The sequence below is a fragment of the Panthera leo genome, chromosome D3, assembly GCF_018350215.1.
Source record: "Panthera leo isolate Ple1 chromosome D3, P.leo_Ple1_pat1.1, whole genome shotgun sequence".
NCBI classification, from domain to species: Eukaryota; Metazoa; Chordata; class Mammalia; order Carnivora; family Felidae; genus Panthera; species Panthera leo.
Genome location: NC_056690.1, coordinates 32,555,571 through 32,571,141, shown reverse-complemented (window position 1 = coordinate 32,571,141; position 15,571 = coordinate 32,555,571). Strand labels below are relative to the sequence as shown.

The 15,571-nt window shown below is 38.0% G+C and overlaps 1 protein-coding gene across 7 annotated transcripts in view; it reads right to left on the bottom strand.

The window, feature by feature from the left end:
* The window catches only part of SPIRE1 (spire type actin nucleation factor 1), a 198,820-nt gene that overhangs the window by 112,461 nt on the left and 70,788 nt on the right, over positions 1 to 15,571 (bottom strand). For all 7 annotated transcript variants that reach the window (XM_042909576.1, XM_042909577.1, XM_042909578.1 and 4 more), the window contains one exon: positions 3,523 to 3,756. In XM_042909576.1, the coding sequence (XP_042765510.1) occupies positions 3,523 to 3,756 (234 nt within the window). The remainder of the gene's footprint in view (positions 1 to 3,522; positions 3,757 to 15,571) is intronic.

The window sequence follows — 15,571 nt, the reverse complement described above, 5'->3', positions numbered from 1 at the left end:
CCCACTCACGTTCTCTCTCTTTCAAAATAAATAAATATTAAAAAAAAAAAAAAGAATATAGGACACCTGGGTGGCTCAGTCAGTTAAATTAAGCTCTTGGTTTTGGATCAGGTCATGATCTCATGGTTTGTGGGTTCAGCCCAGCATCAGCTCCGTGCTGACAGTGCAGAGCCTGCTTGGGATTCCCTCTCGCTCTCTCTCTGCCCCTCCCCTGCTCACTGTCTCTGTCTCTCTCAAAAATAAATAAATAAATAAATAAATAAATAAATAAATATTTAAAAATTAAAAAAAAAAATAAGGATCATAGGATTCGATAATCCAGGGCAACAACAGTTGGTATGAAAATGGTAAAACGAGGCCTACCAGAGTATAAGCTCTGAATATAATCACCATGTACCCTTCTTACTTACTCAGTTCTATGAAGCTGGAGAAGTCATATACCTCTCTGAGCCTTAGTTCTTCCATGTGTAAAATGGGTATAAAAATGTCTTCTCAATCTACCTCACAGTGTTATCATAAGGCTCAGAGAACAACAAATATATGAAAATATAACAAAATATTAGTAGAATAAGAACAAATAACTATTCAGGGGAAACATTACACATTAAAGAGGTCTTGCTCACTAAGAATTAAAAAAAAGCTGTCTCCAAGTTCCTAAATATTCTATTATTTATATTATTCAAACTTAGTTTCATATTTCCACTTCCAATAAGGAGAAAGTAGTTATATTCCTTCAGTTACATCTTCTCTTCCAACAAAATAAACAAGAAGTTAGTTTACTAACTGAAGATTTCAACTCATTAATTAAACTACAAACTCTACGTATCACTATGTGGCCATGAATAATGGATTTTTGTGATACATAAGCACCCTTTTAACTATTTATTTTTCATATTAAGGTAGCAGTAAGATAGGCAGGAATCCAGATGCAATAGCCCAAATTAAAAAAATAAAACAAGTTCAGTTCAAATTGCTGAATGTCTGAGAATTTTTATTTTATAAGTTAAAATATTCAATGTCTTGAATAATAATTATAACAATCCAATAAATCCCTAGCCCTCATCTTCCAAATCTGCAGTATGAGAGCAATCTGGCTATGACATCTATCATTCTACTGGTGCCAGGGTTAACTTAATTGCTGTAGCTGGTTAAGTGAGTGTTCTCTTCCTCATTCACCATTCCCTGTTCACTGCCCCCTACATAGCCCCCACCAAAAAACTGCAGACTCAATTTCAGAGGCATAAATAGGTTTATGTCTTAATGGAAAACCTTTTACTCTTCATTTTTAATCATTATCACTGGTCTGCAATGGAACAAGCAGGTCATCTGTGGGCTGCAGAAAGTTTTATCTGGCCTTTAAGTGTATATATATTTTAAAATATACTTGAAGGGGTGCCTGGGTGGCTCAGTTGGTTGAGCATCCAACTCTTGATATGGGCTCAGATATAAATAAATAAAACTTAAAAAAATAAAATATACCTTGACCCCTAGAAAATACAAAATGAATAAACTGTGTGAAATTTTAATTTCTACACATTATGAGGATTTCACCTACAGACACTGTTGATTTAAAACGAGAAGTATTGCAAGTATTAAAAGAGCTAGAGGCAAGGGGTGGCTCGGTTGGTAAAGCATCTAACTGTGGATTTTGGCTCAGATCATGATCTCAGTTTGTAAATTTGAGCCCCATGTCTGGCTCTATACTGACAGCATGGAGCCTGCTTGGGATGATCTCTCTCTCTCTCTCTCTCTCTCTCTCTCTCTCTCTCCCCCCCGCCCACCCCGTTCCCTGCTCATGTCTATCTCTAAAAAAATAAATAAACTTAAAAAAAAGAAACAAAATAAAAGAGCTAAAGAATATCTGAATTTCATAAGTATCATAAATGTAGAGCCCTATTCCAGAGTTTCTGGGAGATTTATCATCTAAGAAGGAACAAGGAGCAGGGTATGCTTCAGTACACCTGGAAACTACTATCTTCACAGTTTCTCTCTATTCTTTTCTCTGGGATGTTTTTTAAGTTGTAAAATATATAACCAGTATTGCTTACAAAATCTAGTAAACACCATATACAAATAGCTCTAAACAGAATTCTCTTTTAAGACTACACTGACAAATCTTAATTTTAATCTCTGTACATTTAGCATTATAGAAATTATGTTCTTCAAGTACACACAAAAATTTAACTAAGAAGAAATTTTCAATTCAAGCTACAGAACTTGTTTCATTACATATACATAGCACTGAGTAGGTCAAGAAAACAAAGTTACACAATCAGCTGTGATACTTCAGATTCAGAATCTTCATATAAATTAGATCACAGTTGTTATTCAGTCCATAAAAGAAAATGCAGAAGTCAACTCAAGACATAATGTGCAGTTCTGCTGGTGGGAATGCAAATTGGTGCAGCCGCTCTGGAAAGCAGTGTGGAGGTTCCTCAGAAAATTAAAAATAGACCTACCCTATGACCCAGCAATAGCACTGCTAGGAATTTACCCAAAGGATACAGGAGTACTGATGCATAGGGGCACTTGTACCCCAATGTTTATAGCAGCACTCTCAACAATAGCCAAATTATGGAAAGAGCCTAAATGTCCATCAACTGATGAATCGATAAAGAAATTGTGCTTTATATACACAATGGAATACTACGTGGCAATGAGAAAGAATGAAATATGGCCTTTTGTAGCAACGTGGATGGAACTGGAGAGTGTGATGCTAAGTGAAATAAGCCATACAGAGAAAGACAGATACCATATGGTTTCACTCTTATGTGGATCCTGAGAAACTTAACAGAAACCCATGGGGGAGGGGAAGAAAAAAAAAAAAAAAAGAGGTTAGAGTGGGAGAGAGCCAAAGCATAAGAGACTCTTAAAAACTGAGAACAAACTGAGGGTTGATGGGGGGTGGGAGGGAGGGGAGGGTGGGGGATGGGTATTGAGGAGGGCACCTTTTGGGATGAGTACTGGGTGTTGTATGGAAACCAATTTGACAATAAATTTCATATATTGGAAAAAAAAGACATAATGTGCAGTTAAGCTGGTGTATAATATGTAATATTAGGAGCATATAATATCTAAAAGTGGTTTTTTGAGAGTTATCATTTAATCACAAAAGGCCATGTTGAAGCTATGAACAAATCACAAAACCAGGAGTATTTTAGTTCCTTATTCATTTCACTTATAGCTAAAGATCTACAAACTATGATCAAATGCTGAATTCCCATTTACTTTTTATAGTTTATAACTTATTTTTTCCCCAAATGCTTTTTTAAAAAAAGTTTTCATTTAAATTCCAGTTAGTTAATACACGTTGTTAATGTTAGTTTCAGGTATATAATACAGTGATCCAACACTTATACACCTGTTGTCATCACAACACGTGCACTCCTTAATCTCCATCACCTGTTTCACCCATCCCCCTGTCCACCTCCCCTCTGGTAAACCATCAATTTGTGCTCTACAGTTAAGAATCTAAAATGAAATAACTCTTAAAAACAAGTACTATGTAAACTGCCTCTTTACCTTCATGACATCTCTATATGACCGGATGGCTGAGACTTTTCTCTTTTCATCTTCTTCATCTTCCAGGCCTTCATCCGCAGCCTCATAGCCCTCATCATTGCTGCCATCAGCTTCGACCGTGTTGGCCATGTGATCAATGAGCTGCTCTAGGGGTGGGCTTAACTCCCTTTCTTCATTCTCCTTCAAACCATAGTCCAGTGCTTTATAAATAACAATTCCCAAAGATTCAATAACCTAGGGACATTAAAGAAAGGTGATTAATGAAGATGGACTAAATAGCTTTATAGAACTAACTGTAAGGCATAAAATATTTAGTATGACACTTAAGCTAAGTATAATCTATTCCATTGCAGAAACAGGTAATAAATTAGATTTGAGGAGACAGGTAAGCCTCACCTATGCATTAAAAAAAAAATCCCAGATGGAAATTTTTGTGTGACTTCTTCAATCCAGTATATACAATACATGAACTCTTTTTGTTTTCTTAGATTTATACTATAAACTAAAATCTGTATTATCCATTCATATAAAATACTAACCAGGTGGATTATCCACATTTCCAAAAGATATTTCTGAGAAAAGACAGAGCTATCAAAGCACATATTCTTTCAGAACTTTTACACTGGTGTTTATCAATGTCTATTTCACAGACACCCCAGGAATGTGAGAGACTGCAAACTCAATTATTAGTAGCAGCTAACTTAAGTTTAAACAAACAAATCTACTCATAACCATATAAACACTGCCCAGTGAGTTACATTTAATTATTGAAAACACACATCTCTCATATGATACAAATAAGTGAGAGACTTTTTCAAACTCTGATTTCAGTGTAATGCATAGATAATCCTCCCTATCCTGTCACCTCCACCAATATTACCTCTGAAAATATAAATACGAATTTAGGAACACTGGGTATGTATCACTGCCTAATATAACCCTGATAAATGTTCCAGACTTGTGTTAATATAGGGAATTCTATGTTATTCCTCAATAGAGCCTTTCTTTTCTGCTTAGAAAGATCACATATAAACAATTCTTCTCTATCCAAAACCTTTGGCACCCAGCAAAGGCAGTCATAAGAGGGAAGTAATATAGCAATCCAGGCCTTCCTAAAGAAGGAAGAAAGGTCACAGATACACAACCCAACCTTACACTTTAAAGAGCTGGAAAAAGAACAGTAAGTAAAACCCAAAGCCAGCAGAAGACAGGAAATAATAAAGATTAGAGCAGAAATCAATGCTATTGAAACCAAACAAACAGAACAGACCAATGGAACCAGGAGCTGGTTCTCTGAAAGAATTAACAAAATTGATAAACCCCTAGGCCAGTTTGATTAAAAAGAAAAAGGAAAGAACCCAAATAACATCAAGAATGAAAGAGGAGAGACCACAACCAACACAGCAGAAATACAAACAATAATAAGAGAATATTATGAGCAATTATATGCCAATAAAATGGGCAATCTGGAAGAAATGGACAAATTCCTAAAAACATATAAACTACCAAAACTGAAACAGGAAGAAATAGGAAATTTGAACAGACCCATAACCAGTAAAGAAATCAAATTAGTAATCAAAAATCTCCCAAAAAACAAGAGTCCAGGGCCAGATGGCTTCCCAGGGGAATTCTACCAAACATTTAAAGAAGAGTTAACACCTATTCTCTTGAAGCTCTTCCAAAAAATAGAAATGGAAGGAAAACCTCCAAACTGTTTCCATGAAGCCAGCATTACCTAGATTCCAAAACCAGGCAGAGACTCCACTAAAAAGGAGAACTACAGACCAATTTCCCTGATGAACATGGATGCAAAACAACAAGATACTAGCCAACTGGATCCAACAATACATTAAAAACTTATTCACCACAAGCAAGTGGGATTTATACCTGGGATGCAGGGCTGGTTCAATAACTGCAAAACAATAAATGTGACATATCACATCAATAAAACAAAGGACAAGACTACATGACCCTCTCCATAGATGCAGAGACAGCATTTGACAAAACATAGCATCCTTTCTTGATAAAAACCCTCAAGAAAGTAGGGGATGGAAAGATCATACCTCAAGATCATAAAAGCCCTATATGAAAGACCTACCCCTGATATCCTCAATGGAGAAAAACTGAGAGCTTTCCCCCTAAGGTCAGGAACAAGACAGGGGTGTCCACTCTCACCACTGTTATTCAACATAGCATTGGAAGTCTTAGCCTCAGCAATCAGACAACACAAAGAAATAAAAGGCATCCAAATCAACAAGGAGGAGTTCAAACTTTCACTCTTCGCAGATGACACGATACTCTATATGGAAAATCCAAAAGATTCCACCAAAAAACAGCTAGAACTGATCCATGAGTTCAACAAAGTTGCAGGATATAAAATCAATGCACAGAAATCGGTTGCACTCATATACACCAATAATGAAGCAACAGACAGAGAAATCAAGGAATCGATCCCAATTACAATTGCACCAAAAAACCATAAAATACCTAGGGATAAATCTAGCCAAAGAGGTGAAAAATCTATACAATGCCGTTTTTTTTAAATATATTTTTTTAAATGCTTATTTCTGAGACAGAGAGAGACAGAGCATGAGTGGGGGAGGGGCAGAGAGCGAGGGAGACACAGAATCTGAAGCAGGCCCCAGGCTCTGAGCCGTCAGCACAGAGCCCAACACGGGGCTCGAACTCACAAACCGTGAGATCATGACCTGAGCCGAAGTCAGTCGCCCAACTGACTGAGCCACCCAGGTGCACCACAATGCTGTTTTTTTTTTTTTTTTTTTAATTTATTTATGTGGTATCAAAGAAAAGGAAAAGTCAGAAGTTTTAAAGATAAGTTAAGCACAACAGAGTCATCGTCATCATATACTCTCCAGCCCTTAAAAGCATTGAGGCATTCACTCAAAAAAATCTCTACGAAATTTGAAATCTACCTTATCAACTGAAATAATATTTTCTCAACACAAGTTTCAAAATGTATATAAGGCTTAATTTCTCAACTTCTAGTTTTGAACCAATACTTTTTTTTTTTTTTTTTTTTTTTACTATTTCCCACTGAAAATACAGAATATTTTCATCCATTTGTATCGTGTGACTTGGAACTCTACTCCCTGCTTTCAAAGTTGAAGGGAAACAAAAGCAAAAATAATCAGGACCACATCAAAATAAAGATTTTGCAGCCTAAAGGAAACAATCAACGAAACAAAAAGACAACCCACTAAATAGGAGAAGATACTTGCAAATGACATATCCAGTAAGGGGTTAATATCCAAAACATGTAAAGAGCTTATACAACTCAACATCAAAACAACAGCAACAACAACAAAAACCCCAATCCAATCAAAAAATGAACAGACGACCTAAATAGACATTTTCCCAAAGAAGACACAGAGATGGCCAATAGAAACATGAAAATATGCTCAATATCACTAATCATCAGGGAAATTCAAATCAAACCCACAATGAGATACCATCACACCTGTCAGAATGACTAAAATAAAAAATGACTAAAATAAAAAATGACTAAAATAAAAAAGACAATAACAAGTGTTGGCAAGGATATGGAGAAAAAGGAACCCTCATACACACAATTGGTAGAATGTAAATTAGTTTACCCACTATAGAAAACAGTATGAGAGTTCATCAAAAAATTAAAAATAGAATTATTACACAATCTAGTCATTCCACTACTGCATATTTTCCCAAAGAAAACAAAAACACTTATTTGAAAAGATATATGTATCCTTATGTTTATTGCAGAGTTATTTACAATAGCCAAGATATGGAAGCAACCACTGACAAATGGATAAGGAAGATGTGGTATGTATATACACATGCATACACACACATACATACATATATATATATATATATATATATATATATATATATATATAAAACAGAATATTACAAAGCCATAAAAAAGGATGCAATCTTGCCACTGCAACTACATGGATGGACCTAGAGGGTTATTATGCTATGTGAAATAAATCAGACTGAGAAAGACAAATGCCATATGATTTCACTTATATGTGCAATCTAAAAACAAAACAAAACAAAACAAATGAATAAACACACAAAAAGCAGAATCAGACCTGTACATACAAAGAACAAATTCGTGGCTGCCAGAGGGGAGGGAGCTGGGGGTGGGCAAAATAGGTGAAGGGGAATGGGACATAAAGGCTTCTAATTAAGGAATGAATAAGTCACATAAAAGGTACCGCATAAGGAATATAGTCATTGATATTGTAACAGTGTTGTGGCGAGCACAGCATAATGTATATACCTGTCCAATCACTACTGTTGTACACCTGAAACTAATATAACATTGTGTATCAACTACCCTCAAATAAGAAAATTAATAATAAAAGAAGACACATAAAATTAACCATCACAAGTGTACCTCTTGTGAATCTGGCACACATATACATCTCTTTAAGTCTCCTTAAAGTCCATTCTGCTATTCTATCAAGTCCACTGCTTCAGGATAGTGGGAAACATAGTAAGACCAGTGGATTCTGTGAGCAGGCCCACTGCTACACCTAATTTCCTATTTCATTCCTTGATCAGAAGTAATGCTGTGTGAATTACCATGATGGTGAGTAAGGCATTCTGTAGATCCAAGAATGATAGTTTTGGCAGAAGCACTGTATGCCTAGGGAAGGCAAATCTACATCAGGAGTAAGTCACTCCTTGACTAAAATGAACAAATCAGGAGACTATAGATGCTGGAGAGGATGTGGAGAAACGGGAACCCTCTTGCACTGTTGGTGGGAATGCAAACTGGCGCAGCCACTCTGGAAAACAGTGTGGAGGTTCCTCAAAAAATTAAAAATAGATCTACTTTATGACCCAGCAATAGCACTGCTAGGAATTTACCCAAGGGATACAGGAGTGCTGATGCATAGGGGCACTTGTACCCCAATGTTTATAGCAGCACTCTCAACAATAGCCAAATTATGGAAAGAGCCTAAATGTCCATCAACTGATGAATTGGTAAAGAAATTGTGGTTTATATACACAATGGAGTACTACGTGGCAATGAGAAAGAATGAAATCTGGCCTTTTGTAGCAACGTGGATGGAACTGGAGAGTGTGATGCTAAGTGAAATAAGTCATACAGAGAAAGACAGATACCATACGTTTTCACTCTTATGTGAAACTTAACAGAAACTTAACAGAAGACCATGGGGGAGGGGAAGGAAAAAAAATTAGAGGGAGGGAGCCAAACCGTAAGAGACTCTTGACAACTGAGAATAACTGAGGGTTGATGGGGGGTGGGAGGGAGGGGAAAGTGGGTGATGGGCATTGAGGAGGGCACCTTTTGGGATGAGCACTGGGTGTTGTATGGAAACCAATTTGACAATAAATTTCATATTAAAAAAAAAAGAAATTAGGGTAAACATAAGGTTCCTGTTTTATTACTATTCAATAAAAGCTCTCTGTTGTACACTCTCTGAAAAAAAAAAAAAAAAGAGTAAGTCACTCTTCCAGTAAGAACAAAATGCTGCCCCTTCTATGATGGAAGAGATCCAATGTAATCAACCTGCCACCAGGGAGCTGGGTAACAGCTCTTGTCCAGGGTAACAGAGCCATATTGGGAATTTAGTATTGATCTCTCCTTGCTGTTAGATTGGGCCCTAGGCAGTGGCTATAGCTAGGTGAACCTTGGTGAGTGGAAATCCATGTTGATGGCATAATCCCCATCCCTAGCCATGTTCACAAGACCACTGCAAGATGACAGAGTGGCTGGGAAAAGAGGCTGACTGGTATCCACAGAAAAGGTCATCCCATCGATTTGAATATTAATATCCTTCTCTGCTGAGGGCACTCTTCGGTAAGCATTCACATGGGACACAAATATCTTCCCATTTTTTGTTCAGAGAATCTAACCACATATCTCTTCCCCAGATTTCCTTGTCACCAATATTCCAGTCATGTCCCTTCCAAGTAAAAGTACACAACTTGGGGCGCCTGGGTGGCTCAGTCGGTTAAGCAGCTGACTTCGGCTCGGGTCATGATCTCGTGGTCCGTGAGTTTGAGCCCCGCGTTGGGCTCTGTGGTGACAGCTCAGAGCTTGGAGCCTGTTTCAGATTCTGTGTCTCCCTCTCTCTGACCCTCCCCTGTTCATGCTCTGTCTCTCCCTGTCTCAAAAATAAATAAAACGTTAAAAAAAAATTTAAAAAAAAAAGTACACAACCAAGTATACTGTTCAAAGTTCTGCCCACTGGATTTCCCTTCGACACTATCCTTCAGGGATATCCCTGAAAGGACATACATTGCTACAGCTGTCCACTTCCAGGTGGCACCTGCATATTATGCAGAACCATCTGTAAACCAGGCGCCAGTCTTCTTTTCTTCTGTCAACTGATTATAGAACTCCCCAGAAGGCAGACAGGTATAGGCTAGGAAGACAAGGGAGTGTAGCAGAAGTACATTCAGGCAGTGCTTTCAGGGCCTACTTGTGCCCCATCACATATACACCATTCCAAATGATGATGGAGTGCTGCTATACACACTCCTCATGGCTTGAAGGGTCAGATAATACCCAGTTCATGACGGGAAACTCAGGTCACATAGTAACTTGGTGGCCCATGGTTAAGTGTTCAGTCTGTAGTATGGCCTGGTGCAGACCAAGAGCTGTTTCTCAAGTGGAGAATAGTTATGCACAAAGAATAACAGGGCTTTACTCCAAAATCCTAAGGATCTACACGGCCATTTACCTACTGGAGCTTGCCAAAAGCTCCAAACAGCATCTATCTACTTGCCAATTCAAGCACCATTGGATTTGCTGGACCATATGGCCCAAGTGACAGAGCAGTTTGCACAGCAACAGGACTTGTTTCAGAGCCTTCTCTTGTTCTGGGTCCTACTCAAAACGAGCAATTTTACTTACCACAGTCATGGTAAAAGGTGTGTCTTCTAGGCAGACATTCCCAGGGTGAAGAGTAGGCTTTTTTTTTTTTTTTAATTTTTTTTTTTAACGTTTATTTATTTTTGAGACAGAGAGAGACAGAGCATGAACAGGGGAGAGGCAGAGAGAGAGGGAGACACAGAATCAGAAGCAGGCTCCAGGCTCTGAGCCGTCAGCCCAGAGCCCGACGCGGGGCTTGAACTCACGGACCGCAAGATCGTGACCTGGGCTGAAGTCGGACGTCTAACCAACTGAGACACCCAGGCGCCCCAAAGAGTAGGCTTTAAATAACAAACACAGTTTCTCATCTTACTATAATTCATCTCTTCAATGTAGTTTTTTTTTATTATCACTCATGTACACTATTGTCCAACTGTACTGATTTCTTATTCTTTCCTTTATATGCTTTTTATACTTTGTCTCTATGACATTTTTCAGTATTGTTCCTACCTTCTACATGGACTTTCTCCTGTACTTTTGTATGTCCAAATCCTATTCATTTTTCCATCTCCCTGCTCAAAGGAATCCCTTCCATAATGACTTGCTAACCCTGATTAACAACTATCAGCTGTTATATCACATCACAGTCTCTCTCTATCCACTGTTCTTCCTTGATGAAAACAATCATTTTTCCCTTCAAAATCACCATGACATTGACTTGTACCTTTATGCAGTACATTTCACTTTTTAACTTGGATAATAGTTAATTATGTACATATCTTAATTCCCCAAAAAGATTAACCTCCTTGAAGGTAAAGTCCTCTATGATTCATCTTTAGGTCTTTACATTATTTAATAAACAGCAAAGACTTAACAGTTAATGAGTGAATAAACCAAAATATAAATTCCTTCAACTCATATCTGTATGGTTGAAAGTTGGATATGGAATTTATGGATATAGGCAAAAATACCTGTCACTTTAATCTCTCTCATTTCAACAGACCACTACAGTGGTGATCCAACCCTGAATAGCCTCTGAAACTTTCTAGCTAAAGGATAAATTATGTCTAACCTGGTTTAAATGTCCTAAATCTATTCATCTTTCCTGATTTAAATCTGAACCACAAAGTAATTCTATATTTAACCCAATCTCTTGGAAACATAGCATATATGGCTGGGCATGAGTAGTCTGACATGTACACCAGATGACTCACTACTACTTCTGGACTGAGGTAACTTTTAACCTTTTGCTAAAATATATACCCAGTTCTTCAGATAGTCTGTAGCTATGGAATAAGGGTGACCACAAGAACAATAATCAAAGCATAACTGTACCTAGACATACTAGCTTGCCTAGATATATACTTACTTGTACTAATTTTAGAAGTTCCTTTGCCAAAACCTTTGGAAATGTTAAGAAACCCAAGGGAAACAACAATGTCATTCCTTTGAATGACCAGTCTCCAGGCAGCTGGAAAATCATCCTTCATGTCCTGTCACATTGGCATCACACCCCAACCCCAGAGGCTTCCAGAGATTCTAAAATGAGCAGGGAATTACAGCATAAAACCTTAAAGTTAAATGGAACAATTGAAGCACAATTGAAATCTGTGGTTTTTAAGCCTAACCAACTGATAAAGGGTGAAGGAAAGAAGGCATCAAATAAAACCATATATTCCAAAATTTAAGGCTGCTACAACATTATGACTAATTACCTCTCAGCTAGTGATAGCTGGCTATAAAACCCTACAGCTCAGGGGTAAAGAGACACATGAATGGAACTGAGTGTTCTCTGGACTCCAGACCCAGCCATGCCATCACTGAGAGTAGCCTCACTATAGAACAACAGCATACCCACTAACGTCAATGTTTCATGGAAAGCACGCAGGTTGGCGTAAGCCCACTGAGCCCACATAGAGTCTTCCTCTTACCATGCTAACTCACTTCATCTGGCCCCTCTTCAACTTGACTTGCATTTCCTAAAAATATTTGAGTCCATATTTGTTTCCTTTACTAAAATATAAACTTCAGGGCACCTGGGTGGCCAAGTCAGTCGAGCGTCCAACTTCGGCTCAAGCCATGATCTCACAGCTCGTGAGTTTGAGCCCTGTATCAAGGTCGCTGCTGTCAGCACAGAGCTCGCTTCCCATCTTTTGTTCCCCTCTCTCTCTGCCCGTTCCCCACTTGCACTCTCTCTCAAAAACAAATAAATCTTAAAAAAAAAAAAAAAAGAAAGAAAGAAACTCCTTTAGGACAGGGATCAAGTATGATTCTTCCTGTTATTTAGGACAGGGATCAAGTATGATTCTTCCTGTTATTTGCTACAATGCCTAGCACTTTGCTTTACACAGAGTATGTGCTTTAAAATCTTGGTTAAACACATGAGAGTTATAATAGCACAGAAGTCTTTAATGCCAAATCTGATAAAATGGGGACAACTTATATCAAGGTTGTCAAGCAAGGTGCCTAGCACTTTAGTGACATCAAACAAACAGTAGTTGCTATTGCCTTCACCATTGTGCCTCACTGCCAAAATCCCCTATTCTCCAGCCTAAAAATTAAAAACAGTTTCTTCAACTCTTCAGGTCCCTTTGCCAATGAGATGAATGAGATGTCCTTATATTTGTGTAACATTTTATTAGAACATGTTTTCCTTTATTTATCACAATCCTGTGAAGGAGACATTATCTCCATTTTAAAGATGAGAAAATTGAACTTAAAAGAGGGTCAATAAACTGTTTACTGTCGATTAACAAGTAACAGAGCCAGGACTCCAACCTGACATTGTCACTTATAAAATTCCATAGCCAGAATTTTACTATAACCAAGGTGCACATCTGAACATCTCCTAGTCTGCCAATACTTGTCCAAAATATGTTATTCAGTACTAAATTCCATTCCATGTGTAGTACAATCATCAAAGAAACAACAAATGGGCATCTTCCTTGTTCTACATCAAATAGTTCTATAAATATACCTAGTTTTATATTCAGATTTGTTAAACTCATTAAATTGCTGACACTTTAGGTTTACATTCAACCACAGTGACAAGTAATTCAGACAACATAATAGTTAACCAACTTTTTCTATTAATAAAACAACTGAAACATAATTGTACCTAGTGTTTGTAAAGATGTTATGTAATCCTGGTAAAGGGTTTTACATTATCTCTAATCTATTTTATCTTTGTATTTTGATAAATAAAATTTTTTGTTTTTGTTTTGGGGCACTTGGGTGGCTCAGTCAGTTAAGCGTCTGACTTTGCCTCAGGTCATGATCTCACAGTTCATGAGTTTGAGCCCCATGTTGGGCTCTGTGCTGACAACTCAGAGCCTGGAGCCTGCTTTGGATTCTGGGCCTCCCTCTCTCTGCCCCTCCCCCACTCGCTCGTGTGTGTGTGTGTGTGTGTGTGTGTGTGTGTGTGTGTGTGTGTGTGCGCGCGCGCGCACTCACTCTCTCTCAAAATAAATAAACATTTAAAAATTTAAAAAAATTTTTGCTTTTCTTAGGAACATCATTTAAAATCTAGAGTCTGCCATCTAATTCATTTACTATCATTTCTAAACTAAAATCTGCCAATTTGGGTATGCCTTCTGAATCTTCATAAAACTGATTTAAATGTTAAATAAGATAGTTGCATCTAAGAAGCCCTTCAGAACACCAGAGGCATTTTTTCCATGCTGACTCTAACTACAATGTAACCCTATAATACTGATCTGACACTCTTCCACCTTGCTCACAAAAATATAAAAGATTTAATAAAATTTCCTGCTACAATCTCTAAATATGGTGGTAACTCACAACTAGTAAAATCTATCCAAAGAAAGTATATTTTTCCATTAATCAATCTAGCTAATGTCCAGTGTACACAGTTCCCTTCCCTTCACTCATTCATTCAGTCAACAGGTATTTACCAAGAGCAGTATATATAGCAATGGAGATAGATAGATAAATAAGTCATGTAATTGTGCTAAACATTATAATAAAGAAGAAAGAGTGTTATGAGAGTATATAACAGGGAGCCCTAATCTAGTTTAGAAATTCAGGAAACCCTCCTTCAGGAAATAAATCTTAAATGGAGACATGAAAACCAACTAGAGCTAACCAGAGAAGAGGGAATTAGAGTAGAATTCCAGAGAGAAACAGTGAGTATGAAGGCCTGGAGGTCAAGAAGAAAAAGGAGTGATTGAAAACAAAAATCCTAATGACAAGAGGAAGGGCTAGGAAGAGGCTAGAGAAGTGGAGAGTGGGTCCTTCGCACAGAACATAAGGCCTCATATGAGCTATCTGAAGGACCTGAACCTTCATCACGTAAAATCAATGGCAGGCAACTGACATGTTTTGGGAGTGGGATGATCTGATATTTCATTTTGTTTTATTATAAAATTTTATTTTAATTTAAAGTTTATTTATTTTTTGAGAGACAGAGACAGAGCATGAGCTGGGGAGGGGACAGAGAGAGAGGGGGAGTCACAGATTCTGAAGCAGGCTCCAGGCTCCGAGCTGTTAGCACAGAGCCTGACGAGGGTTCAAACTCATAAACCATGAGATCATGACCTGACCTGAAGTGGGACACTCAACCGACTGAGCCACCCAGGCACCCCTAAAAAAATTTTTTTTTAATGTTTATTTTTGAAAGAGAGCACAAGTGGGGAAAAGGCAGAGAGAGAGGGAGACACAACCTGAAGCAGGCTCTAGTCTCCAAGCTGTCAGTACAGAGTGAGACTTGAACTCACAAACTGAGAGATCATGAGCTGAGCTGAAGTCGGATGCTCAACTGATGGGGTCACCCAGGTGCCCCTGATCATATTTCATTTTTAAAAGATATCATGCCAGGGCACCTGGGTGGCTCAGTCATTTGAACGTCAGACTCTTGATTTTGGCTCAGGTGACGGTCCCAGGGTAGTGGGATAGAGGTCTGCACTCGTGCCCTCTCTCTCTCTCTCTCTCTCCTCCCCACCCCCCGCCCCACCATTCTCCCCCCCTCATGCACACATTCTCTCTGTCTCTCTAAAAATAAAAAAATAAAAGATATCATGCCACAGTAATCAAGACAATGTGGTACTGGAAAAATAATAGACAAATAGATGAACTAAACAGAATAAAGCCTAGAGAGAGACTCACAAAAATATACACAACTAAACTTTGACAAAGGAACAAAGGCAGTTCAATGGAGAGATGACAGTCTTTATTACA